This window comes from Elephantulus edwardii, unplaced genomic scaffold (assembly GCF_000299155.1).
Source record: "Elephantulus edwardii isolate Elephantulus edwardi_28Jun2011 unplaced genomic scaffold, EleEdw1.0 scaffold00049, whole genome shotgun sequence".
Classification (NCBI taxonomy): Eukaryota; Metazoa; Chordata; class Mammalia; order Macroscelidea; family Macroscelididae; genus Elephantulus; species Elephantulus edwardii.
This window is the reverse complement of record NW_006399799.1, coordinates 14,027,278-14,054,896: the sequence shown is the minus strand read 5'-3', so window position 1 is coordinate 14,054,896 and position 27,619 is coordinate 14,027,278. Positions and strand designations below refer to the sequence as shown.

Here is a 27,619-nt window from a genome sequence, read left to right as displayed (position 1 = left end):
TCACTCTACTATCTGAGCACTTCTCCAATTTGTCTTTTAACCATTTTGTTGAGTATTTCATTTCTGTTATTGTACTTTTTCTTTTCAAGGACTCTTCCCCCCCCCTAGTGTTTCTTTTAATAACATGCTGTTTTTATTTTACAGTTATTATTTTATAGTTCCTAATACCTTCTTTTATTCTTCTGTAGATGTTAGCATTAGTAGTTGTGTTTCTTTTCTGTTTCCTTCAAGTTCTCTTTCTTCTGCATCTGTGTTTTGGTCTATTTCCTCACGTGTCTAGTAAGCTTTGCTGTCTTCTCGTACTTCAGAGGGAGGGTCAAATTGGAAGCCCAGGGTGTAAGAGGCTGACTGACAGTTTCTCCACGTGTGGCCATCAGGGCTGTTTCACTGGGGAGTCTTCAATGTCAGCGTCTCTGGGGCTTCCTTCCTGGGACCGAGTCCCACGAACACTCTCCTGGTCTCGCTTCCCGTGTTCTGGGAGTTAAGTGAAGAAAAAGACCAGAGCAGGGGCGTCTCAGCATCCTATCAGACATTTGCTTTATCCCCCTCATTTATTTGCAGTACTCTTGCCCTGCCTTCCACTTTTTGCCATTTTCCTTTCCAAAACCCTCACTTTCTCCATTTGCAGAGAATAGATCTTCAGGCTTTTGCTGGAGTTGGGCAAGGGGAGCTTCCTTGGCAACAGGGATTGAGTAGGTCACACATAGGTGTCTGACCACTTCACACACTTTCAACCACTTGCCCTTATTTTGCTCCCCAGCAGCCCCACCCCCAGAGTCTTTGAGGGATCCCGTGTGTAAACCAGACTGGCTCTCGGGTTTCCCCACTGCTGTCATAGGACCCAGTTCGCTCAGGTCTACAGAATCTCTGCCACCCATCTCATTTTTTCTAGCCTCCAAACTTTTATTCTTAGTCTCCTCCCCTGTTCTCTATTTCTTGTTGGTTTATTGTATCAAAAAGGAAACTAAAAGAATGTTTCCCCTGTGGGAGCAGGTCACGAGGCTTTACTGCTGTGATGCGGCTGAGTGTGTTCGAACCATCAGGTGTTGGGTTAGTAGACAAATGCGAATCGTCAGCATCATGAGTCAGAATCGGTGTGAACGACAGGTGTGTTTGTTTACTCGTAGAGTGGTTTTCAAAGATTTTATGTTTTAACCATTAGAATAATTTTTTTCCAAATAGTAATTTTTCCAAGGAAGGTCTTTTCAGCCTCCCCAGTAGGACTAGGGGAGTCCCTGTGGCACTACCCTCAACCTCGTGGACTCAGAAAAACACGTAAGAAAGTACCAGTGTTCTAGAAAGGAAGTTTTTGTCTTTGCACTGAGAGCCAGATTCTGGCCCTGCTGCCAGCACTTATGGTCAGACCCCTTTGTTCTCTGAACCTCAGGAGCTTTTTTAATCCATTATTGTATTTGGTGCCTGGGAAGCTCCATTGGCTTAGTGGTAAGGAGCTGCGCTCCCCACCCAAAGGCAAACTGTTTTAATCCACTGGCTGCTCCCTGAGAGAGAAGATGGACAATCACCTCTCCTGTGATTTTCTGCCTCTGAAAACCTGGTGGAGGGTCAGGTATAAGTTGGTCTGACTCAACGGTGCACCCTAACAACAACTACAGCTCAGAGGAGAACTGAGAAGTAGGATAACATACACTCGCTTATCCCAGGCCCAGCGTACAGGACGCTCCCACCAAGGAGACGTTCCATCCTTGCTTCCTCCGCCTTCATTGTTCTTTCTTTCCATCCATCTCCCTCTCTTCTCTCTCCCCTTCCCTCTGCCAATATTATTCTGCTTTTCCTCTGCACCTAACATGGTCTTCGTGTGTTGGCAGTGGGGAGCCACTGGCCATCAGCCAGGACATGACTGTTGGCTTTGGACAGGTTGGAGATAAGCTCTACTTCTGTGATTTCTGGACAGTAAGTCAGAAAACAAGTGAAGTGTCTGTCGTTGAGTTTGACGATGAGTCCACCTGAATTTTATTAGCTAAAAATTACTTGTATTTTTCTCATCTTTTACATTGTTTGGAATGACGTCTCTTGTAAGGGTGAAGGCCATATAACATGAGCTGCAAAGCTGGAGATTTTAGACACGTCATGCTTCCCCTCTGGGGCTTTGTTTCCTCATCTGTAATTTAAAGAGATAGGGAAAAGGTTTGGATTTTGGTATCAATGACTAAGATTTGAGGCCTGGCTTTACTAGTTACTAACTCTGTGACCTTGAACAGGGTCCTTTGCACTTTGTGAGTCTAAGTCTCTTATGCATAAAATGAACAGCTGACGTGGTTTGGATGAAACCATCTCTAGCTGTCATGATGTGACATGTAGACTCATTCCAGCTATGAGACATCTCAGCTCTGAAAACAGCAGAGTTCAGCACTGAATACTAGAAGAAGTTGTTGCTCAGAAAGACTGCCAAAAGCAACCAGGGAAAAGGAGCCATGCACACTCTCTCAACCCTGGTCTTTCCTCAAGGTGAAGGTCAGAGGAGGTGCTTCAAGCTCTCTAGCAGAATGCTGTGCTTCATCAGGCACTTGTGGCAGGCTGCTCTGACCTGAGATATCTGTTGGAGGTTATTTTCTTTTGGAGACCGGAGTTGGGTATTAATGTGTCTGAATACACACACACGAGGAAAGGTAGAAGGGGACAGGTGGGATGCCACATCTCCAGAGGGTCCTCTGGTTCCATAGACAAATGAGTAAAAAGATTCTTTCTAGTCTTAGTCCAGAGTATCTTGTGTGGAAGGCCAAGATACTGTGGAAGGTCTATCGTGGGTGAGGAATCCTACAAACATCAGAGGCTCCTCACTGTCCACTAAGGGAAGGTCCATACACCTCCACGGATCAGTGTCGTCAGCCTCCCCACCTCAGCTGCCTCCTGCCCCATACAAGCTCCAAATATTGGCCATGGTCTACTGTCATGCATTGCCTACCTCCATGCCTTCAGCCTTCTTATCATTTGGTCCCTTTGGGCTTCCCTTTGCCCCTTGTGGAGGCAGAGGGGCCTTCTGGGGCTGTTGTGAACCATAAGTAAAATCATGCATTTTCTCAGAGTCTGGAAAGCACCATCTCCAACCCCTTTGCCCAAGTGCACTAGCAACATCCTTTAATCCCTGCCCTCTGAATCTAGTAGTCGAGCCTAGTGCCAAGAATAAGATTTTGGTGTTAGCCAGACCTCGGTTCAAACCTAGTTCTGTCACTAATCATAAAGTCCTTTAACTTTTCTATGGTTCCGTTTTCTCATCTGAAAATGAGAAGGATGGTAGTACGTGTTTCTCAAAGTTGCTGAGGATTAAATTAAATCATATTTGGATGCAGCATGACATAGGACCAAGCACAAAGTAAAATGACCAAGTCTGTCATGAATTACCAATATTTATTTATGATTCCCTTTGAATAAAGAGTACATTCCTTAGACTCTCACCACCTCCCCTGGTGTCTGCAAGTACTTTGACTTGCAGAGACCCAGAAAGAGTAAGGCAATCCCCTTGAGTTTTAGTTTTCAGTTTTGCTAGTGGTAGATGGCAGAGAGAGGCCCAGCACGGAGAGTCTTAGCCCAAAGTGGAAATAGCATGATCCATGCAGAGAAGGGGGCAGCCCTAGGAACCAGAACACAGGCTCTGGAAGTACATCCATGCTGAAAAGCCTGGCCTAGCCTTGGTCTGAGAAAATATGCCCCAGAAAGCTTAAGAGTGATCAGGCGTCATGTTAACAATTTGTTTCCAGATAGTTCAGAAAAAACGAAGTTCTTTATGTTCTACCTTCAACTTTTGCATTGTGATTATTTCAAAATGAAACTTTAAAATGAGAAAGAACACAGTATGGCCCCAAAGAAAGAAAATCTGACACATAGTCTGTGTTATTGCTCTGTTGAGTCTGAATCAACTCCTAGCTGATCCCGCAGTGGGTGTTTGGAGGTTGTAAATCACATGGCAGGAGACAGCTCATCTTTCTCCCGCAGAGCAGCCTGTGGTTGGGCAGCACCGCTTTGGTTTGGCAGCGCGATTCCTTATACGAGGTTGTCTAGGAGAGGCGGATGTGCTGAGCGTCTCTGCACAATTGGTTAACAGAGGCGGCTGGAGGGACGAGGCAGAGCAACTATTTATTAGCAGCAATGGAAATTTTGGCAATAGATGTGGGAGTGGTTGTACATCATTTAGTGTCGTCACTAAAGTGTACAGGTAAAAAGGTTTAATTGGCAAATATTGGATTATATACGTTCTTATTGATACATGCCGTCAAGTCAGAAACAACTCATAGCTAAGTGAGTAGTAGATTTTGGGAGGCTATAGGAGATTGCTTACCTTTCTCTCTAAGAGTAAACCTGTTGATTCAAACTATAATTTAAAAATGAAAAAAAAAAAAATAAGTAAGAAGAAGAAAGGGATTGGGAAGCCAAGGATAGAAGGAAGTGATTATAAGATCAGAGGCTGTCAGAAACTGGCCTGGCTGAGGCCAAGTGAGAGAGTCTGAGACATTGTACCAGTCAGACTGAAGAAGGATGTGGGAGCCTAAACTCTAAAGCAGGGTTCTGGATCTGTGCTCTGAAGAGTGTCCTCTATCACCACGGGCAGCTTGCTGATCAGAAAAGGGCAAGCCCAGCTGGCCAGAGCACTGGAGGAGGTGTGTGGCTAGGGACTACAGCCAGCAGAAGACAGATTGAACTTGGAATGGACACAGAACGGGGAGTGTGGGGGGTGTGCCAGGCAGGCCTCTCCCAGGAACGTGGTGGCAGCTGGCAAGGAGGGACACTGGCACCAAAGCCAGCACAGGGCATCCATGAAGAAGCCAGACTACGAGGGAGGTCTTATGACCTGCTGACGTGCGCTGTTGACAAAACAAGGCCAGGAGGCAGCTGGCCAGGTTGCTGGGCAGGGATGACCATGTCCAGGAGCCAGGAGCAGACAGGGCTCATCCTGATGAAAGATGGCAAGGGATAGAGGCAGCTGGCAAGGGCCTGGGGCCGAGGAGGCTTGTCTGTATGTCTGGTACTGTTCAGTGCAAAGCTCAGACAATCTCTTTGTAGACCTAGGAGGAAAGTGTCTTTCCCTTCTCAGTGGAGATCGGAGAGCACAAGCTGAGTATGGAGGAGGGTAGCCGTCTCCTAGCATAGAGGAGATGTGCTCCCGTATACATTCAGAACGTCAACAGATCCAGCAGCTGAGTCCCCCCCAAACCCTCTTCTCCCAAGGCTTCCCTGGAAGTTTCTGGAACTGTTTGGCTTGCTTTCTCAGAATCTGACTCAAAACTCTGTTATGTTTCCGGAGGCGTATGGCTTCCTGCTGTCAGCACGCTGGTTCCCCCGTTGAGGTGAGGGATGTTACCCCTCTAGGGAGGAGGACAGCTGGAGAGGGCAGCTGGAACAGACATCTTCCTCTTTGGTCATTTGAAGAAGGATAAGTTTCATGGGACAAAGCCAGAGAGCAGGAGGTGGGGCCGGAGAGAAAGCCACTGGCTGAGAGTAACTCTGAGTTCCCAATGGGACTGGAAGGAGGTGACGATAGTGTGGATGTGGACCAGCAATGTCCCCAACACAACAGAAGGACCTTCCCAGCCCAGACTACAGAAGGACCTCCCTGAGACCTGGCTGCTGCATGGGAAAGTGGAGCAGGGGCCTCTGGGTATCCCCACACTGGTCCAGACTTTCGTCTAATGCTCTTCCATCAACAAAGGTGGCTGTAGTCTGTCCCACCCACTAGATGGACCACTATGTCAGGCCTTTCTGAGATGAGGAGAGGCTACTGTAAGTGCCATGTTTCTTGGGGCTCCAGCACAGATGGGGCGTGCCTACTTCCTCAAGGCCTTACAAAGACAGATGTCCTTCCATCTCTTCCTTGAGCCCCATGTACACGCTGTGCTGGAGAGGGTCCTTCCGGCCATGAACAGCACACAGCAAGTTGGCTCTATAGCCCCCAGTATCAGGCAGGGGCTGGAGGGGACCAGCCCAGCCTCCTTGCTTTTCTCTCCAGTACCACAAAATAGATGTCTGGTGTCTCGGGAAGGCCCAGGAGTCGGGAAGTTGTTGTTGCTTGCGTAGGGAGCCAAGCTCTGGCCAGCTGCCTGCTGGCTGGGTCTGAATACACGGTCCCTTTTGTCCGGAAGAGTCAGGATGAGAGGAGACTTAGAAATCACCCAGCCCTCACCCTCACCTCTCACTTAGAAGGAAATGGAGACCTGAGAAAGAAACCAGTATCCAGAGCCTCTGTTGCCAGACGACCTGGGTTCAAATCCCAGCCCTGCCACATCCTGTATTCCCTACAAGTCCTTCAGCTCTGTGTCACTCAGTTCCTGCCATGAAAAATGGCAACAGTACATACTTTCAGGATAACTGTGCAATTTAAAGTCTATCTTCTCTGAGTCTGAGGGTGTCTGAGCTGGGACTCGACCTCATAGCCCCTTCTTCATTCCTCAAGCTCTCATTCCTGAGGCCTCATGCACTGGCCCCATCACTCTCCACCCCCACCCCCACCCACCCTCTGTCCCTCCTCCCTCTGCAGCTGGCGGATCACCTCTGTCACTCTGTCCATAGGTCCCTCAGACTGTCATCTACATAGACAATCTGCTTAGGTCACCCTAAGTCTCATTTCCATCTGAGAAATGCTTCAAAGCCCAGCACTGCCTTCCCCACCTCCAAGAAGCTGCCCTGGTCTCTGTCCACCTCCACCCCTCAGCCTCAGAGTCAACCCTGCTTGCCTTATGGGGCTTTCTTATGGGAGGAGTGTGTGTGTGTGTATGTGTGTGTGTATACCATCGAATCAGATCTGACTGGATCTCACAAGAGGTGATTGCCCTTCCTTCTCCAGCAGAGCATCTGGTGGATTTGAACTGCCTGTCTTCGGGATTGCAGTGCAGCTTCTTGTCACTAGACCACCAGAGCTCCCCCTCCCAATTTATGGAGTCTGTCACTGTCACCTACTCCTGCGGTCAGTTCATTCTATTTGTCCCCCTCCCAGGCTGCCACTCCTACGAGGCAGGGACCAGCGCCAGTTGGTCTTGGTCCCTCACACCTGGCACCCAACACAGATGCCACGTGCAGTTTATTCTCTTATTCATCAAATAGTCCCTGAGTGCTGACTCTTCCAGGTGCTTGAGCAAAAGAGATGACAAGTTTTCCCTTTGACTCGTGACTCATTGAAACCAACGTATAGCTGACCCTCCAGTGGGTTTTCAGAGACTGTAAATCACCTGGGAGGAGATTGCCCATCTTTCTCCCTCTGAGCAGCCAGTGGACTTGAACTACCAGAGAAGCACTTCATTAGGCTAGCAGCACAGCGCCCTGCAGCCCACCCTACCGTGAAGCTTAAGTAGCAAAGGGGTAGGTAGACCGTACTCAGCTGTGATTGGCGAGGTGTTCCCTCCTGCTCTCGAGGCCTCTGACTTTCTACGCCTGAACTGAATTCAGGGCCATGCTCCCCAAGCCTCCCTCAGCCCCCTTGCCTTTCTCTCTCCACTCTCCCAGTCCAGATCCCTGACCCCACTGTCCCAGCACCCCTCGATCCTCAGCGGATGGGCCTGCATAATATACTTGCTCCCCTCTGCTGAAAGCCACTTCTCCCTTCCAGCTGACCTTCCTCCCCTGTGGACAGAGGCAGAGAGTCCAGAGGCCTTGGGAGCTGCAGTCGGATTGTTCCCATCTTGCTTGGGCCACTTCCTACGTGCATATCTTGGTCTGATGACTTGAATTCTCCAGACTTCAGGCTCTTTATCCGTGCGTGGAGACGATGATGCCTAGCTCTCAGCGTTGTGTGAGAATGAGGCCTCAAGCATAATATCAGGCCCCAGTAGATACCCTGTCCATGTCCCCTGTGCCCCCCCACCCCCGAGCCTTGGGGTCACAAGCAGATCCACACAGGAGCACACATCACATTTAGGAAATTGGTTCATCTCTCCAGGAACTCATCCCATGTTTCAGTCCCTCCCTGAACACTGGCATTTGGCTCTCACCACCTAAACTGAGTAATAACTGTTGTGTGATAGGGCCTTGCCTGCACCCATCTAAGCGAGAGCCCCACAAAGGCTATGGTCCAGCCACCAAAGTGATATCAGGCAGCATGTGGGCAAAACTCCTTGTTTCCATTGTCAGTTTTTAGTTTTTTATGTGAAACCTGCATTTGCAGGGCAATGAATACTTAAGGTGGAGCTAAAGTGAGAAAAGTTCTTGTCTACATGGGCACCAACTTCACACCAACCCCTTGAGCCATGGGAACAGGCTGAAGCATGCCTGTGGGGGTCTGGGGTCACCAACCACATCCTCCCACCATACAGAGGTGTAGAGAACACAGGCGTCTCGGGCGCAGATTCTTGGGAGGCTCGCCGAAGCTCTTTTCTTAATGCATGGGAAGATCAAGTTCAGGTCACTGTTAGCTGCCCTCAAGGTGGATCTTGGCTCATAGCAACCCCATGCAGCACAGAATTAGACCGATGTGGTCCACAGGGTCGCCACTTCTGGTTTCAGAGGCTTAGACCATGGCAGTACAGGAAAGGAGGCAGCAAATGCCTGGAGTTTGGTTACTCTGGTCTGGATGGTCCAGACAGAGCTGGTTGAACCACAGCTTGATGAGCTGTGTGATTTGTGGCCACTTTTTTAACCCATCTGTGTAAGTTGCTTCTCACTGGACAGGAGCAGAAATGATTCCACTTCTCCCATTCGAGAGGAGGAATAACTCAAAGGAGAGCCTAAATGTGCCGCCCTGGGCAGCATGGAACCTGTTTAGCCGTGTGGTGACAGAGTGAGGAGAGAGCCTGGCAGGAAGCTCAGACAAAGACAGGATAGGGTGCAGTTCGGTTTGAGTCCTAGCTCTAACACTGCTGGTTGTGTGACCTCTCTGTGCTCATTTCTGCGTTAGCAAACCCGCCGTGTGACAAGACAGGGTCGCTTTGAGGAATAACTAGATGAGTCCCTGCATGTTCAGTGATTAACAGTGGAGCATTTTATACAACCCAGGGACACTCTTGAACTCCCAGAACCTATTATTATATCTTTTTTTTTTAAATTGTGACTTGATTGCAAGTTTACAAAGCAAATTAGATTTTCATTCACCCATTCATAAACATTCTGTTTTATAGCTTTAATTACAATACCACATTGTAACTGCATTTAACCCACTCAACCTCATGGCTGTCAAGTCAGTGCATAGCCACTCTCCATTGGATTTAACCTTGGGCAAATGCTGCTATTTTGGCCTTATGTGATGGTTGTTCTAAGGACTGAGCCCCCACCACAGTCTTATTGACCACCTTTTTTTTTTTTTAATAGGCCTGTCTATTGTTTGGCTTAAAGTTGAATGAGGGAGCGGGGTACATTTATTCCAAGTTAAAAGGTGACAAAGTGCCGTACTCTCTGGGGTTCCACCAGTCTTATAGACAGCACCTTTTTAGAGTTTTGTTTCACATTTCCAAACCCCCCACCCCTCAATCAAGGATCATCTACTGTAATCCCATGATTATCTCTTTTATTCACACTTTGTCATTTTCCATTTGGATCAGCGGATAGGAAGGGACACGTGTGACTTGGTAAGGTTAAAAATGTTCATGCGAGGCTGCTCACATTAATCGTTGATGCCACTTGCTGGCTATATGCCTTGGCACAAGTCACCAAGCATCTCTGAATTCCATTTCACCATCAGTGGAATAAGGATAAATGATGGCTTAGTCATAAGGTATTGTGCTACCAATGCAAAGGTATGTGGTTCAAATTCACCAGCTGCTCTGCAGGAGAAGATGGGCTGTCAGCTCCTGTGTGATTAAGTGCCTCTGAAATCTCGCCAGAGAGTCAGCTATGGGTCGGTTCTGATCCAGCAGTACACAACCACCACCACCACCACCACTACCCCACAGAGTAGTTGTGAAAGTTCCTGAAGCTCACAGACGCTTCAGTGTCAGCCACCACTCTCAGCAGACAGAAGAGCTTCAGTAAACGTTCGCAAGGTCTGCTCTCTTCCAGCCTTTTGGGAGTGAATCTGCATCTCGTCTGGCCTTCATTCTGGCTACAGGGTCGCCTTCTTGCTGAAGATGGCTCGGAAAGACGCGCTGCATGCTTTAAATAGCATTTGTAAGTGACACTTGAGCCAGCCAGGGCCAGCACTGTTGGAGGGCTGCCCACAGCTTTCTGGAGACACTGTGTGTTGACTCAGTCCCTTACTGGGCACCGGGCCGGGGCTGGGGACATGTGTGGGAGCCACTGGTCATTTGCAGCAAGGTTCTGCCCAGTCACATCAGCCCTTCACTAAGAGCCAGGAGTCTCAGCTGCCGTCCAGGCTCTGCTGGTCATGACACGTGGCCTTGGGCCAGGCCCTCTCCCTCCCCGGGCTTCTCCCTTCCTGCTGGCCCCGCGAGGTCTCTTCACTTAGAAATTCAGTATGTCTCTCCTGAGTCTAGCCAGACGCTCTTGAGAGCTGATTCTATTCTATCTCTAGAACCCTTCTCTGCAGCTCTCAGCCTTCGGAGAAGAGCACTTCTGTGTGCTGTGCCTTCAAGCCCTGAGGGCAGCCTCGCTCTAGCCCAGGGATTGTTGGAGGAACTTGCTTTTCTGCTCTTGCTCTCTGTTTGAAAGGCTGCCTCAGCCCCACCCTCCCTTCTCCCCATACTCACGGAAGACCCCAGGCAACTTAGCTGTCCTCTGGTAACCACGTGGGTGGGTACAGCATATGACCCCTGGGCTGAATCCTGTTTTGGGTTGCCTGGTCCTGCCGCCCACCTTCTACCCCGTCTGCAGTAATGCAGCCAGTTTACTAAGCATCATCAGCTATGCTCCAGGAACAGACGAGGCACCGCATTCATGTATTTCTCATCTTCAGCACCCCCAGTAAGCTCTGTATGTGCATTTGTGTGTGTTGTCGTATATAATGAGACCCATTCCACAGATGAGATTGATGAGGCTCAGAGAAGAGAAGGAACTTGTTTATGGTTGTTCAAAGAGGGAGACACAAAGCTGAGAATTAAATGTAACCCCGTTTGATTGTTATTGTTGTTGTTATTGTGTACCATAGAGTCGGAACTGACCCATAGCTGACCCACCAGCGGGTTTTCAGGGGCAATTAATCGCACGGGAGGAGATTGTCCGTCCTTCTCCCACAGCGCAGCTGGTGGCCTTGAACCACGTGCCTTCAAGATTGCAGTGTAGCTTCTTGCCACTAGGCCACCAGAGCTCCCCTTTGATTACAAAAGAGAAAAAAGGCACTCAAGATGGATTGAGGCAGTGACTACAGCACTGAACCTGGGCATGGAGGAGATTGTGAGGATGGCACAGGACCAGGCAGGGTTTTCTCTGTTGTGTGAGGACCACTGTGATTGAGAGGCTACTCGGCTGCACCTAACAGTACCATCATGCCTCTCACCCGTGACTGACAAGATTAAAAGTAATCAAATGTAAACTATGGAAGGCTCCCAGGAGAACTGAATGGGTGATCTTTTCATTGTCTTGTCCGGCGTAGAAAATGGCTGACCCAGCTGTGTTGAATCATCAGCCACACCATCAACTTGGAGACCCACCTTGTCATCTTAATTATAACGTGGCCTGAAGCTCTGATCGACAAAGGTGTGGCTTCAGTTTTTCAATAAATGATACAGGTGACCTTTTTGCGGCTGTGTTGGAAACTATAAAACATCTGTTGGAGACCTCAGCACCAGTGTGAACACTCATTCCTGGAACTAACAGAAGCAAAGAAACCCGTTCTGAAAGGTGACAGCCGTGAAGGTCACCATGAAGGACCACAGAGACCAGAGCAGAGTGAACAAAAACTGGACAGGACATAGGGTGATGATATGAGGTGTAGCTCTCAGTCAGTGCAAAGTCTCTTCAAGGAGGTCAATAAGCCTCTCTCGATCCCCTTCATGTGTGTTTGGAGATTCCAAAAGAGCCATATGCAAATCAACCTTCACAGCATTTTCATCCTCTGGACTTTCTAATACGCAGTACTTGGGTTATGATCAAGTTCACTTAAATGGAAACTAGATGCAATCTTCTCTGCTAACCGGTCACCATGTCTTCTAATTTCTGACAGAGTTTCATAGACCAGGAGTTTCTGTGGGGCAGTGGTTTGATCTCAGTGTGTGAGCTCTCCTAATTTTACAGCTTAGTTTCTTGCCTTGCCTACCTCTCTGAAAAGTATCCTTCCTTGTGTCACACTAAGAACTGTCCAAAACTCTCAACATAACAAATGAGCGGATGAGACAGACCAGCAAACAGGAGCTTACGTCATCCGTCGTTCACTCCTGTCTGTGGCTTCTCAAGGCTCAGCTTCTGGTAGTGAGGGCCTTAATTTGGTTCTAGCTTTGACTGGCCAAACATTTCATGCAAGGGGTTGGTGAAGAGTTACTAGTCAAGTTAAAGTTAGTCTGGTTCAGTCCACCATCTCATCATGGAGTCTTGTTTTGTGTTTTTCAAAGCAGCTAAACAAATTCCTTTAATCTGAAACTTGAAGTTTCTTCTAATATACTTACATTTCACAACAGTCTTAAATATAACCCCGAGGTTATATTTCTGTCACTTCGCTGGGGCTTTAATTGCCCCCGCATTTTCTTTATTTGAACACTGATCTTTCTTCTTACTGATTTCATCTTCAGAGGTCATCTTGTGTGGGCAGCTGAGGTAAAGGGGTGAAAAGCAGGCTCCCCGTCTTACTGATCACGTGACATGACAGAGGCTGAACCAGAGCTAAATCTTTAGTAACGTATTTCTATTCTTTTTAATAACATTTTATTTTGATTATTATTTTCATAAACGTTTACAGGGAAGTTAGATTTCTAGTCATTTATTTTTGCATATTTTACCTCCTTCCCTTCCCCCTCCCCCAGTTCACTTTTTTAAGAAAATAATATTCATTCATTGTTGCACAATTCCCTTCCTCCCCCTCCCCAGTCCTCTTCAACAGCAAAGATAGGGTGGTACTGAAAGGTTTCGCCTTCCAAGGCAGCAGCTCCATCTTCTTCACTGGAAATGTGTTCCTCCTGGTGAACCCTTCAGGGTGCCCTAGTGGCATAGTCCGGTTCATGTCGGGCTGGTGACAGAGAGGTCAGCTGTTTGAATCCACCTGGCACTCCATGAGAGTAAGTTGGCACTCCCATTCTGTGAGATTTATCACCTCAGACATGCAATGGTGGGTTATCATGAGGTGAAATTGATGCAATGGCGGTAGCTTTGTTTTGTTTCGTTTAATGGTCGTTATGAGATGCCCTAGTAGTGCAGTGGTTAAAACACTCAGCTGATAAACCAAAGGTGAGCAGTTTGAATCCCATAGGCCCTAGGCTGCTTAGAGCCAAGATGGCCATCAGACCGTTTAGCTGTCAGCTTCCCAGAAGCTGATGCTGAGAGCAGATGTTCCCTATTATGACAAAAAAATATAAATGGTAAAATGAAGCAAACATCTGTGACATGGCTGAGGGCTTGGCTGGGGAGTGGGAGTCCACCAGGAAGGTGTCCCTGGCCTGCTCTTTCCCTGCCGCATCTCTCCAAAGACTGACCCTGAACTCTCTCCAGTGTATCCTCTTTCTTCCTGCGCCCCTTTCTGCCCAACTTGGGCTCTGCACAGTCATAACACTGTCTCCCTGGCCGCCTGCTCCCTCTTCGACCGCCCTCCACGCTGCACCCAGAAGGGGCTCACAGAACATAAGTCTGACTGGGTGTGACCCGTACAGCCACAGAGATGAACTGGCTTTTCTTCTATGAAAAACCACCCAAAGCTCAACCCATGGATTCCTTTCTGATCCTCTTGAGCACCTTGTCTGTAGTCTGTATTGCCATTTTTATCTTTTCTTTTATGGTCTTTTCCGTACCTGTTATTCACACTGGAGATCAAGGTCAGGGTCTGATCAGGGTTTGTATTTCTGGCCTTGGCCCAGCCCCAGCTCAGATCAGGCAGATGAGTGTGTGTTGCTGAGGAAATTCACAGGATACTGTGCACGGTTAGCACAGCTGCTTAAAATAGAGACCCCTGGTGGGATCTGTCCCTGTGCTGTGGGATTCTGCTCTGGACAGTACATTAAAAATCACCCTGAATGTGGCGACGTGATGTTGTTTCTGTACAACTTGGCCAAAATGAGAAGCTTGACGCAGCCAGAACCTCAGATGAACTTCCCTAGAGGCCCCACGGCTCAGCCCCCCTCAGTTCGTTTCCACCCTGAGGTGTGCTCCCTACTTTTCAGCAGCTCAGTATTTTTAGCCGATAAATCACTCAGTGGCTTTCACTGGCATGTGCATCTTATCCAACGACGTCCACTCTCATTTGAAGTTCCCTGGGAGGACAGCATGTCACAGCAGCCATGCCAGTCAGTACTCATGGCCAGACCTGCCAGGGCACGGTGACCACCGGGAACTGGCCCGAGTCTCGCTTCACAGGACACAGACTGCCTGACAGTGAGTTTCAGCGTCTGCATTCCTGATGGTGCCTTCCTCTCAGTTTGCCTGAATGGGCCTGCTCCAGGCGGCAGGGGGTGGAGTGGCCCAGAGAACATATGTGACAACACGATCCTAAAAAAATAAGAAAATTGGCCTTCAGCAAACTTGTTAAATATCCAAATTTGGTGGAGACACAGAGTTTGGCTATCTAATGTTAGTTTATTATTTGATTGATGTTAGTGAGTGGCACAGATAGTTTGTACTGGTAGCCTAAAGGTTGGTGGTTCAAACCCACCCAGCAATAGCATGGAAGAAGAGAGGCCTTAAAAACTGTTTCAGTTAAGACTGCAGCCCAAACTAAACAAGCAGAAAGCCCCGTGGAGCAGTTTTTACTCAGCAACACGTGGCATCACAGAGAATCACAGTCAACTCACTGGCAGCTTATAACAGCATTTGCTTGGTTTCCACATATTGACAATAATAAGACAGGTAAATGCAGTGGGCCACCCATGTAGAATCTCAGATTTAAAAAGTAACTTGGAGACCATGGCGTTTCTTCTCCTACCTGTTCCTCACTCCCTATACGTGAAAAATCACAGTTGACAGAGAAGAAACTTCTGGGCTTTAAAAATCAGAAATACCCCATACTGGCTACATGACCTTGGAGAAATTACCTTAAAGATTGAACTGAGCTCCAGAACTGGATCCCCCTTTCCTGTCTCTTATTTTATTTACGCTGTCTTTTAAAAACCATGTGGTGCCTCATCTCAAAATCTCAAGAGTTAAGCACATGAACTTTGTAATCGGGAAACCTGGGTTCAGACTCCCTGGCTGTGTGAGCTTGGTCAGGAGACTGACTTGGTCTGTGACTGTTTTCTCACGTGCAAACGGGGATCCAGGAGTCCCCAACTCATGCTCTGTTGTTCAGATTAAATGAAGTCATGGACATGGCATGTTTAAAATAGCACTTGGCACTTTGGCTGTTGTTGTTAGGTGCTGTCCAGCTGACTATGACTCATAGAGGTCCTGAAAACCACTTACCACAGCCTGGCCCTATTGTGAGCCATCCTTATGATCGCCAACGTGCTCGAGCCCAAACAATCACTGTGTTGATCATTTAGTAAGAGCAATAAGGGTTTGCTAAAACTACTTAAAAAAAATCTGCACTTGTGATTTTTTTAAAAAAGAAAGAAAAGAAGATCTGACAACCTCACACCATTGCTTAGCTGGGATGGGAGTAGTTGCTGCCCGCTTCAGAGAGGGATGGTGTCCTGCTTTGCCATTCACCACTCCCCACGTCCCACCTCCTCTACCAGGCCCCGTCATGTTGCCTCCACACTGCCCTCTACTGTCCTGAGACTCCATTTCTTTCTTGGTCTTTAGGAACGAAGACTTTCATTTCATAATGTTGCAGAAGTAAATAATTCACCTAAAACATGTTCACCAACCTAGCTGCCTATAGAATGGGCATGGAGTAGCCATTCGTTCCTTCCAGCTACAGGATCCCTTGGCCTGTTCATTCAGCTTCTGGGTGATCAGTACTAATCACAGGAGCTCACTACTTATAAAGCAGCTTTATTGCTGAGTCCATGACACTTACAGTCCTAGAATCTTTCTTCTCCATCACCTGGCTGGCAATGCTGTTGAGTTTCCACCTAATCCCTCTGCCAGAAGTCTGGGTCACAAGGCTGTGTACGTCCTGTGAGAGCTCCGTGCCTCGTTCCTGAGTGCTTGATGGAAATCGGAGGGGCGGAGAAACGCTCCAGAAGGATCTAGAGACACAGCCCAGGTTGCTTTGTGCCAGTTGTGTAGTCAGTCAGCTCAGGAAGCACCAGCTGCAGGATTGGAGATCCAGAAAGGGCCTCCAAGTAGGTCAAACCGTGTCATGCTAACAGGCGCTGAAGTCAGACCTTGACTCCAATAATAGCCTCACTGAATTATGACTGTGGGCAAGCCACTTAATTTCTGTTCTCTTCTCTATTTTTGTTGTTGTTGTTATTGTCATGTACCATAGAGTTGGAAGCAACCCATAGCTGCCCCTCCAGCAGTTTTTCAGAGGTAATCACATGGGAGGAGATTGCCCATCCTTCTCCTGTGGAGCACCTGGTGGCCTCAAGCCTCAGGATCGCAATGAGCTTCTTGCCTCTGGGCCACCAGAGCTCCCTCATTGTTGTCTTCACTGTTCAAATACAGAAACTCAATCTCACTGCTGCCGAACCCATTCCAGCCTGACCCTCCGTTAGGTTTCTTAAGGGGAAGAGACTGTCCGTCTTCCTCTCATGGACCTGCTGGTGGATTTGAAGTGCCAGAGACAGGAAGCCTTTTGGTTAGCATTACCACATGCCAGACTTTGCCACCAGAGCTGGCCTTGACCAAGCTGACCTTGACTTCTGGTAGCCCTTTGTACATAACAATGACGTGCTGCCCAGCCTGCACCTTCTCCACAGTCAGTTGCATTGTGTGATCCAGAGGGTTTCAAAGGTAGATTTTCAGAAGCAGATCACCAGGCCTTTCCTCGTAGACCATCTTAGTTGGGAAGCTCGGATAAAACCCATTCAACAGCACAGCTACACACAGCTTCCACTGGCAGCAGGACTGCACCAGAGCTCCATCTGGAGGTCAAGTCCACCCCGACTCGCTGTGACTCTAAACAATAGAGCAGAAGTGCACCAGAGGGTTTCTGAGGCCATATTTCCATGGAAACAACTGCTATCTTCTTCTCCTGCAGAAAGGCTGGTGGGTTTAAGTCACTTGGTTCGTGACTTAGGTTAGTGAGTTTGGTTATTGGTTAAGTGCTTAACCACTATACTACCAGGGCTCCTCCTACGGTCTCTCATTCTCCTCCAAGAAATGAAATCAGCAGGTCATTTTTCCCCCTAACAGTTAATTTGAGGGCCTTTTCCTTTCCCTTTGAGCCCATTAGGCTGCACGAGAACACTAGGTGATGCTCCACAACCCCCCACCCCCCACCCCACCCTGCCTCCACCTCCCCCTGTCTTCTGACCTTGAGCTTCAGGACTTGCCAAGGGCTCCTTCCAGCTGGGAGCACACCCTCTGCAGTGTGACTTCCAGCAGGTCCCTGCCCTCAGCCTCAGGTAAACAGGCTGGCAGAGCTCAAGGTGCCTCTGGAGAATCCACAGAAACAGCTCTTTTTCTCCGGTAATAAAACCTGAAGCTGTTTCCTAGGCTGGATGACACCCATGGGTTGTCAGGACAGTGGAAGACAGGCAGGCGGCGAGGCGCAGAGAAATGACTCCCTGTCCTGGGAGCCACAATTTGGCTGCAGCCCAGACTTGTCAGTGATGGACTGGCTGGCACCCAGGGCAGGTCAGGGGCTGGCCAGTCCCCTCCTTGGAGAAAGGGCAGCCTCGGGTGGAGAAGGAGGAGTCTGAGTGAGGAGAGTTAAGAGAGGGGTCAGCAGCCGTGGGCAGCAGGCCCATGCCCCCTGGCTCCCACCACGGCTTTCTGGTTTCCTGCACTGGCCTTTCTCTACAGCTGTCAACACCTGCTGGGTTCCACCCCAAAGCTGGCAGGCTTTCAGGAAGAGCTGGGTGGAGAAAGAGGCTCGCTGTTCCTGTTTGTCTGCAGCCCTGGAAGTCCCCAGAGAATCCTGGAGAAGGAAAGTGCTAATGAAACCTGGGTCAGCATCCTCCCAAAGTGTTTGTGTAGCTTGTCTGTGCGGGGCAGGCTGCTGAGGGGGGGAGCTCACTGACCGGTGAGCATCCCTTAACCTCTTTGAGGTTTGATTCCCTCTTTGTAAAATAGAGACAATGATAAAAGAGTGGATGGAGGCTTGAATCATGTCAGACATTTTTCCAGGGTGGTGGTTGTGGTTATGTGCCATCAACTCACTTGTGATGCATAGCGACCCTATGTGCAACAGCTCTGAACCCTGCCCAATCCTGAGCCAACCTTACTGTCTGACACACCTACCCCATAACCCCAGTCACTGAATCAATTCACCTTATCAAGGGCCTTCCTCTCTTGCATTGTCCCTCCACCGTCTCAAGCTTGACTGGTTCCTCCTTGCAACATGCCCAAAGTATGTCACACACAGCTTCAGAATCCTTGCTTCCAAGGAGTAGCCTGGTCTTACCCTCTCCATGACTAACTTGTTTCTTCTCCCCAAAGTCACCCACTGAGTCAGAGCTGGAGATAGGACTTGTACCCCGGCCTCTGCTGAGAACTATGAGCAGAGTCATTCTTATCACAGATTGGTGAATGTTCAGTGCTGGAGAAACGTAACTAGAAACAGTTTGCTCACAACTCAGAAATCCTCTCTGCAAAGGTAGAAGAGAAAGAAAACAGTTTTACTACTGAATATGCATTAAACCAGAACGTGACGCTTCTCAGACATTCTGCTAAAGAGATTGCAAAGGCAGAGTGAAAGCCAACCCATCACATAGCCACACAGATGCACCTCTTCTCATACATATTCTCAAGATAAATAACCAGTCCTCCAGGAGGAGTACCTGACAGCACCATTTGGCACTCATTAAAGAAGAAAAAGAGATGCTGTCAGGTTGACTTAGACTCATAGTGACCTCGTGTGTGTCAGAACAGAACTGCGTGCCACAGGGGATTTTACTGGCTTGTTTTTTGCTATAGATCACCAGGCCTTTTCTCCTCGGAACCTCAGAGTAGATTCAAACTTTCAACTTTTGATTAGTAGCCTTTTCACATGGTTCATCCTAAATCCACCTCCTAATTGGGGTGTCTGTTTGTGCTTGTCAATTACCATTACCAAAGGAATGACTAAGTTCCCATTTCTCTTTAACAAGTAGATAATTAAGATTTGGAATCCCCCCTCGCCCCCCCCTGTGGAGATGGTGGGTTAGCAACACAACTGTCCTTGATGTCTGCATTTCAAAGAGATGATGGCTCCGAGGTCCTTGAGAAAGATGATCCCTGCTTGTAATTCTGGCAAAGGGCTTATTTCGCTTTCAAAAGGATTTCTCTATCTCTCAAAGGGGCAGAGAAAGAATTTAGAAGGAGGTTTCTCAGGAAAAGACTGAGAGAAGAGGGAGTCTCCTTTCTTGCATAAAGTCTGCCTGGGGTCGGCATTACCTTTCTGTCTGTCAGGACCCTGCCGGATGTGCAGTGGTGGCTCAGTGGTGGTTCAGTGCCAGGATTTTGCCTCCCATTTGGGAAGACCCTGTTCCATTCCCAGCAGGTACACCTCACGCAGTCAGCACTAGTGAGTCACTAGAAGCTTGACTTAACGCTGCTCAGCAGCTTTCAGCCAGGCTTTCCGTTGAGGACAGAGGAGGAAGAAAAGCCTGGTAACCTTCCTTTAGAACACAGCCAGTGAACCTCTATGACTTGCCAAAGTCCGATCCACCATTGGCCATGGGGCTGGCACACCACCAGGCAATGTTTTGTTTTGTTCCATTGTGTGTTGGTGACAGCTAACAACAGCAAGGATCAGGTTAAGCTCAGGGGTTGGGGAAACTCAGATTGAAAGAGTCTGATGTTAGCTTCCCGCTATGAGGTCTGGCTGGAGGCTCCCAGCTACAAAGAGTGCAGGAAGGAAGCCTGTGACTTCAGGCGTGTCGTTGAGCATTGATCAAGTACACGCTGGGCATCAGGTACTGCCTTCGACCTTAAGAATGCACCGATGAAGTAGATGGTTCACTGTACTGGTGGGAATTTGGGGAATTATAATTATAAAAAGGCTGCATACACACAGCATGGCAAGTGCTGAGAATGAGTCAGGAGTCCTCGCTGGCTCAGAAAAGGGGTGTGGGAGGGAGCACAGGAGGTGGCCAGACAGAAAAGGGGTATGTCTGGGATGGGGGAGAGTAAGACACTTGGCAGGGACTTTGAGACATGGTAATGTCTGGTAGGGTGGGAGGAGAGAGCAGGGGGTGTTGGAGCTTGATGAGAATTGGTTCAGGAGAAGCTGGAGAGACAGACAGGGCAGATGGTATCCAAGGGCTTTATTCTGAGAACATGGGAGGAGCATTAAATGGGGCCTCGGACTAGGAGGAGACATCAGGATCAGATCTGTTTGTGGAGTGTTCCCTCTGGCTTGTTGGTGAAGGAGGGATGCAGAGTGGCTTGGTAAAGTGATGGACGTGTTTGGACCAGGTTTTAGATATAGCATTGACAGGTTGTGGTGATAGGTTGAATATGGAAGGTGGGGGAATGGAGTCACTAGGGATCCCACCAGGTGGCTTGCTTGGCCAGCTGTGGAGACTGAGTGTCAGCTTACTGAGATGAGGACTCAGGAGAGGTGTTGTGGGGAACATTAAGAGACAGTTACCACGTGCCAGCCTGGTGATAGAAGGAAAAGTTGAGATCATTAACAATTTCAGCTTGCTCCATTCCACAGTCAACACTCTTGGCATCAGCAGTCAGGAAATCAAAAGACGGATCGCATTAGGAAAATCTGCTGTCAGTGATCTCTCCAGGGTGCTGAAGAGCAAGGATATCAGTCTAGAGACTAAGATGCACCTGCTCCAGGCTGTGGTCTTTGCAATTACTTGCTATGCCTCAGAGAGCTGGACAATGACCAAGGATGACAGAAGATGAATTGATGCCTTTGAGTTGTGTTGCCAGAGAAGAGTCTTGAACATACCATGGACTGCTAAGAGACCGAACAGGTCTGTCCTAGAGAGGATGAAACCATGCTGCTCCTTGGAGGCAAAGACTTTGAGACTCCACCTCATATACTTTGGGCATGTTGCCAGGAGGGAACAGTCTTTGAAGAAGGATATCTTGCTTGGAAGGGTGGGGAGACAACATAGGAGAGGAGGACCCCAGATGAGATGGATTGACACAGTTAGTGGGGTAATGAGAGTAGGTGTCACAGATGGTAGACTGGCTCAGGATAGGGCAAGTTTTAGAGCTTCTGTTCATAGAGTAGCTATGAGTCGACTTGCCAGCAAATAATAACAACAGTCACCACCACATGCCTATCCCCGAGCTGGACCCTGTGAGAACCTCAAAATTGGCTGCATCATAATCTTAGCCTTCAAAGAGTAGAGATGTCACAGACTCAAGGTCATTCAACCAGGACACTCCTCTTCAAAGTCCTAGGTCCCTTCAGCAGCCATCCACATCAAGATCTCCAGGACATTCAATGCCATTGACTTTGTTACTCTTGGCTTCTCAAGCACAGCTCTTCTGTCCTTCTCTGACCTTCTCTCTGAATTTCCCTCTGTTTTCTCTTTCCTGAGACGGCATTATTTTGGTGCTACTTTTTTCCGGCTGTCATGATTTATTTTGAGAACTCCCAGGTCTCCGCCCTCACTATTCCTTCTTAATGTTACTAACTCTCGTGAGCAAACAGCTTTGTTCTCACAGATCTACATTTCCTGTCCTTAATCCCAGGGTTTCAGCCACACTATACATTTCTTCCCACCTTTCTCATGGGCATCGCACATCCAGCATTTGTAAACACAGGTACAACATAGTCTCCATTCATGCCTGAGAATTGTGCCATTTAAGAGAGCCAAGTTGAAAATGTTAGGTCTTTGTTTCCCTTCACTCAGATCCCCACTTCATCTGTATGACTGCCAAGTCTCATGGATTCAGTGTTTAGAAGGCTCCAGGACCCCTGGTCCTATGACACATGCATTATGCTTCAATCCCTACTTTCTCCCCTAAGCCATTCCCTACAATACCAGTGAAGTATCCTCTTTATCTTTGCGGCAACTGCAGTCAAGTCAGAACATTGGCATTTAAGGCACTGGTGGCCCAGCCTTCCCTCCCTGTCCAGCCTCATCTCCTTTCACCCACTAGACACTAAAGGCCTTCTAATACCTTGGGTACATTTGTCCCTGAATTCCTTAGAATAGAAACCTCTTCACGTCCATCTCACAGTCCTCCTCAGGCCCTCTCAACCCATATCCCTCTCCTCTGTTCCCCAGCAGGCAGTGCAGACTTCCATGAGGGTGACAAAATATTGTACACAGATACATACATGGTCCCTGTTAGTTGCCATTGAGTCACTCTGAATCATGGCAACTTTATAAACAACAGAATGCAGTGTTTCCCAGTCCGGCATGCCCCTCACCACAGCTGCCATGTTCAACTCCATTGCGGGGGCTGCTGCTCCAACCCTCCTCACCCAGGCTCCCCAGACCCTTGTTGGCCCTCCAGATGTGATGTCCCCTCCTCTAGCAGTGATGCCTCCTGTGACACGTCCAAACCAAGCATGTTCTCTCGTGAGCCAGAACATCTTCAACGACTAGTTTTCAGAATTGGGTCCCTAGAAATTCCTTTCTAGTCTGCCTTCGTCTGACTCTACTGGTATCTGAACGCCAGTGGAATAGCTTCCTGAAACACACAAACTTACTGTAGCATGAGGGCTGGCAGATGGGGTGTGTACTTCTTCATCTGACAAGATCTGTAACGTCAGCTTGACACAGATGGAGAAATGAAAAAGATCCTAGAGCAGCCGGAATGGGTAGAATGCCTGCTTCAGGGTTGGCCTATACATAGAGTGCAGCCAAAGCATAGTCCCATCAGGGTGGCTGGAGGACCTTGTGAGTGTGACTCCGTGTCACTGTCCATGGAAGTGGGCAGTGGAGGACATGAAGGCTGATGGACTCTATTCACCTTGGGAGTTTGTTGCTGGGGCTAGGGTATCATGGACCCGCCAAACACAGCTGAGTTGAAGTTGTTTTCCAGGTGCTGGTAAATCCCATGGTACAAGGAAGAGACCAACCCATTCTCCCTTCTGTCTTCTCCTTGCTGGGAAAAGAGAGTTAGTTCTATCCCATCCAAGCATCTAAAGATTGGATTTTCAGTGGACCAGAAGGAATAGGAATCAGTGTCTGGGTATGGATAGCAGATGTGAATCTAGAAAGCCTACCCCATGAGGCTGAACAGCTGTCACTGGGAGACAGACACCCAATGTTTGGCCGTGGGATGGATGCCCTTAAAAGCAAAATTGAATCGTTTCTACCCAGTCCTCGCCACCATAGCCTGCAGTTTCTCTCATTAAACACAAGGTGGCGCTTTGCACTAGCGCAGGTGAAAGCCCACCTAACCTGAAGACCTTGCATCTGAATCTGGCTGGCACCTGAGGTGGCAAAGAAAGGGTTGCAGGTGGGGAAGGGTGCCTGCCACTTGGCAGAACTACACTGGCACCCTCGTCCTGGTGTGCCGAGTGAGTGGAGGCCTGGGAAGGGCTCGCACGTGGCTGGCACTGAAAGGCTGGTTCAGCAGGCAGAGGCAGATAAGGTCCTGTGGGCAGACCCGAGGCCTCCTGAGGGAGAGGGCTTTTTCTCTGCAAGTGTGCCGGGAGGGCCCCCTCAGCCCTGTCACCTGCCACAGCCTTCTCCAGCCCCACTGGAGACTAACACGTGTGGAGCATTAGACCAACAAGATGGCTTTCATGACGATCCTCTTGAGCTCTGTAAATGAAAATAAGCACATTGGTGGCCTCGGGCCAAGCAAGTGGACTGGCAGCCCCAGGTGGCTCCTAAACGCTTTAGCACTTCTAACTGCATCCCAAGTGACCCTTGGAGCTCCAGAATAGTCCAAGTGGTAGATGTGGGTCCTAAAATACTTCCAGCGTAACTAGAGGTGGGGGTACAGGAAAGAGTGCAAGAATCAGGAAATCACGGGGGGGGGGGGCCTGCCATATCCCCTCATCCAAGGATCTGTATGGTTCCCCAGCAAACCATCTTAACCTCTGTCATCTCTTGTAAGAAGGTGGACAGTCTTTGGGGCAAACTCCAAGCTGCCACTTTCTGACTGTAGGAGCTTCCAGGAATCTCTCAGCCTTAGCTCTCAGTGTCTTTAAAGGTCCTTGCCTCATGAGGTAACTGTGATCCAGTTCAGGTCTCATGCCCAGCAGAGTAGGGTGAGCACTTGGTAAATGGTGGCTGTCAGGGCTGTTGCTGTAATGATTTTGATCTCATTATTATTCTGTCGGCCTCCATGATTGTTCTTGATGGGCAAATACTGCAGCAGGCACTGGCCCTGAGAGGTGACCATCTGGGGGCCTAGGTATCTCCCTCCCAGCAGGAAGCACCAGTGTGTGCTGCCTCTGGAACAAAGAAAACTATGGTCCCTCCGGTCCAGGGGCTAGGGCTTACGCAGGGGTCCACAACCGATCCCTAGGGCATTTAAGTGGCCCCACCCCGGCTCTCTCTGATTCCTTGTCCTCCACTCCCAACATCCATTGCGGTCCAGAGGAAGCTAGGGAACATGAACATCTTCAGAGGTGGGAACCTGCCTCTTCTCCTCCTTTCTGTTTTTTCCTTTACCATGACGCCTGTCGCTCATAGGTACAAATCAAACGAAGAGTATGTATATGTGCGAGGCCGCGGCCGAGGGAAATATGTTTGTGAGGAGTGTGGAATTCGCTGCAAGAAGCCCAGCATGCTGAAGAAACACATCCGCACCCACACTGACGTCCGGCCCTATGTGTGCAAGCACTGTCACTTTGCTTTTAAAACCAAAGGTAAGAGACAGTCAGCTGGAGCATCTGCCCCTGCCCAGTGCAGGGAGCACCCCTCTGGGAGCCCCAGCTCAGAACTCAGGGGCCCGGAGCACCCCACTTCCTGGGTTCCTCACTCAGTGCCCAGAAGTGGAGCAGTCAGCTCTGGACTGAGTGGTGGTGGCAATGGCTGTCCCCACCTGCATTGCACACACGGTCCCACCCTGCAACTCCTCCTCACGCCCCCTAACCTCAGCACACAGCTCCTGGACTGGAATGTTCCCTCATCACCCCTTCCTCTGCATGTCGCCTTAGCCATTTAACCACTGACCTGAGGACCTCAGCATCCACACTTGTCACTGCCACTCTTGCATTTGGAAATCCATTCCACCCTGAGCCGCCTAACACACACATTGTCACTCCTCATGCCAGAGTCCCCTCTGCCTCCACTCCCTCACCACTCCCGCCATGTCTTGCTCCGCCGACTTCTCTACAGTTCTCAGCACAGGGCCAGGTCTGCCCCCAAGATGTTAGGGTCAGGACAGGAAGGAGACTGGCCGGAGAGCATGTGTCCTTGAGAGCTGTGGTGCAGGATAGTGGTGGCCTGGCTCGCTGACGCGACCACAGGCCTCTGGTGCAGGTGAAGGGACGGAGCCTGCTGAGGCTCCTGGCTTGAACTTGTCCCCTCTGTCAATTCCACTGGCCACTCAGGCAGGACAGGCCAAGCACGGTGAACCATCCAGCTTTCTCATAGTTCCTGGACATCTAAGTAGACACAAGTGCCCAGGCAGGAAGGTCCTGGGTTCTCCGCATCCTTGATGACTTCAGCCTCTAATGCTTGGCAGTCTCCTGATTGTGGGTTGAGGAGCCGGGATTGTGGAGGAGCTCAGACTTCTCCTTTGAGTTAAATGGGGGCCTCTACTCTGACCCCATGGGAACTATTGAGTTCCTCAAGGGTAGGTCTCAAAGGTAGACTTCGTTTTGCCACAGGTTGATTTTCCTTCTATTGTGATGCCGCTGCCTGAGAGGAAGGCCCCAGTCAAGTCCTCTGGCCTCCTCATTTCTCTGTCCTCTTGCTGCCAGCCCTCCTGTTCCCTGCACAAGGCTACAGGCAAATGGGTCATAGCCTCGGGCTCACTAGTCTCCTCTGTGACCGAGTCCCCTTGTCTGCTCTCCTGGCCCATTCACCGACCCTTCGTCTTCTTCTTTCCTCTTGCCCTCATCCTCAGGTTAAGTGCAAATTCCATCCACCCTTCAGCCCACAAAGTTTTGTCCAGATGGAGGTAACTACCCTCCCCTCTCCTTTTCCTTCAAGCTCTTCTTTGTTGGTGTCACATAAGCAGATCACAAAAGATGCCCAGTGAGGGCAAGTGGACCAGGACTCTCCCTGCCCCATGGGAAGATCAAAGGCACCCAAGCCCTAGAGCCCTGGCACCTCCAGGACCGCCAGACAATGGAGCAGCCCTACACGTGGGCACCGGCCCTGCTTCCTCTCACCTCACACAGAGTCCCAACATCCCAGTCCGAACTTTGTGTAAGAGAGAGGTGGGAATTACTGATTTACTGTTTAAATAAGAGTTCTCATGTCTGAAAGTTAGTAAGCTCTAGGACAAGCCCTCCAATAGCCTTGACTCCCAAAGAGGAGGAGAGTGAATCACAGGAGATGGAGGTACTTTAATGCTAGAGCCTCAGGGCCATCGCCCCGTTACCCTCTTCTCTGTGAGCAGCTCCTCGTCTTCTCTGGAGGAGAGATCACAGAAGGTGGTCTCCAATCAGGGGGCCTCCAGAGTGGTCAGGACTTTGCCCTGATTCCCAAGATGTGTTCGTGAGACTCTATTCTTAGCAGAAGGAGCCTCGTCCCTCAGCCTTCCAGCTCAGACATATGGGCATGTGGGTGAGGGCCCGTGCGGAGCAGCCCTGAGGCCCCACGTCTTCACTGCCTGGGAGAGCCATTACTCCACCATGTGAGCCCAAACCTTCCATCCTGGCTATCAACCTGAGCAGTCTCCCCCAGGGCGTGGAGGAGGCCCGGTAGATTCTATCAGCCTCCTCCAGGTTGCTGGGTCTGCGAGTGAACTAGGTCTCTAGCAGCAAAGCTCCTCTCCCAGGAGATGCCTTCTGGAGACACCCAAGCTTCCTGGGTCTCCTCCCTGGGTATCTCTGAGCCAGGACAGGGCCTGGAGGGTGGAGAGTGTGGGCTCTGAGCAGAGGGGCTGCCAACCACCCGCATTCCCCAGCATATGGAGCATCTCCATGCCATCCGAAAGGCCGATCCTCGAGGCTTTACTCTCAACCAATAACCAGGGAGTGTGCTGAGCACTTTCTCCAACGTCCCAGGGGACTTCTGAAGAAAAGGCCATCAGAAGCCAGTGTGCTGAGTAAGTCTGAGATGGTGGCATCTCAGACTCTGTGTCTGGAAGAGAGAGCAGGCTGGGGCAATGTCAGCTCTTCTTAGGGTGAAGGAAGCTCCTTGTCCCAGCCTCACCCAATGGGGATTGAGGGAAGGAGCAGGACACTGGAGTTCCAGTCATGCATCCTTTTGGGGTGGTGGGGCCTTCTCAACCACTTGTTCAGATAACACAGGCTGCCCTCCTCTCGCAGACCACCGGTCTTCCTATCAATCTGCCTGTATATTCTCCCTCCCCTCTTACTTTCGAAGAGAGGCCTAGACTGTGTGAAAGTCAGGCTGGGCCTGACTCAGGCAGCCTGTGGGTCTCTCCTAGCACCATTACCTGGCTGCGTCCTGGCCTGGGCAGCACTTCCTGTCTGTCTTTGTCTGCCTGTCTGTGTCTCGTCTCTGTGTCAGACGCTGTGGCTGCAGCCCAGGCCCCTGACCGCTAACTGAGGAGGGTCTCAGTGGGTGGCACTGGGAGTGGTCTGCTAGAATGTCCCTGTGGA

The 27,619-nt window shown here is 49.6% G+C and overlaps 1 protein-coding gene across 1 annotated transcript in view; it reads left to right on the top strand.

Moving 5' to 3' along the window:
* Positions 1 to 27,619, top strand: part of HIVEP3 (human immunodeficiency virus type I enhancer binding protein 3) — a 63,811-nt gene that overhangs the window by 21,131 nt on the left and 15,061 nt on the right. The window contains exon 3 of the mRNA XM_006886602.1: positions 24,570 to 24,745. Within this exon, the coding sequence (XP_006886664.1) occupies positions 24,570 to 24,745 (176 nt within the window). The remainder of the gene's footprint in view (positions 1 to 24,569; positions 24,746 to 27,619) is intronic.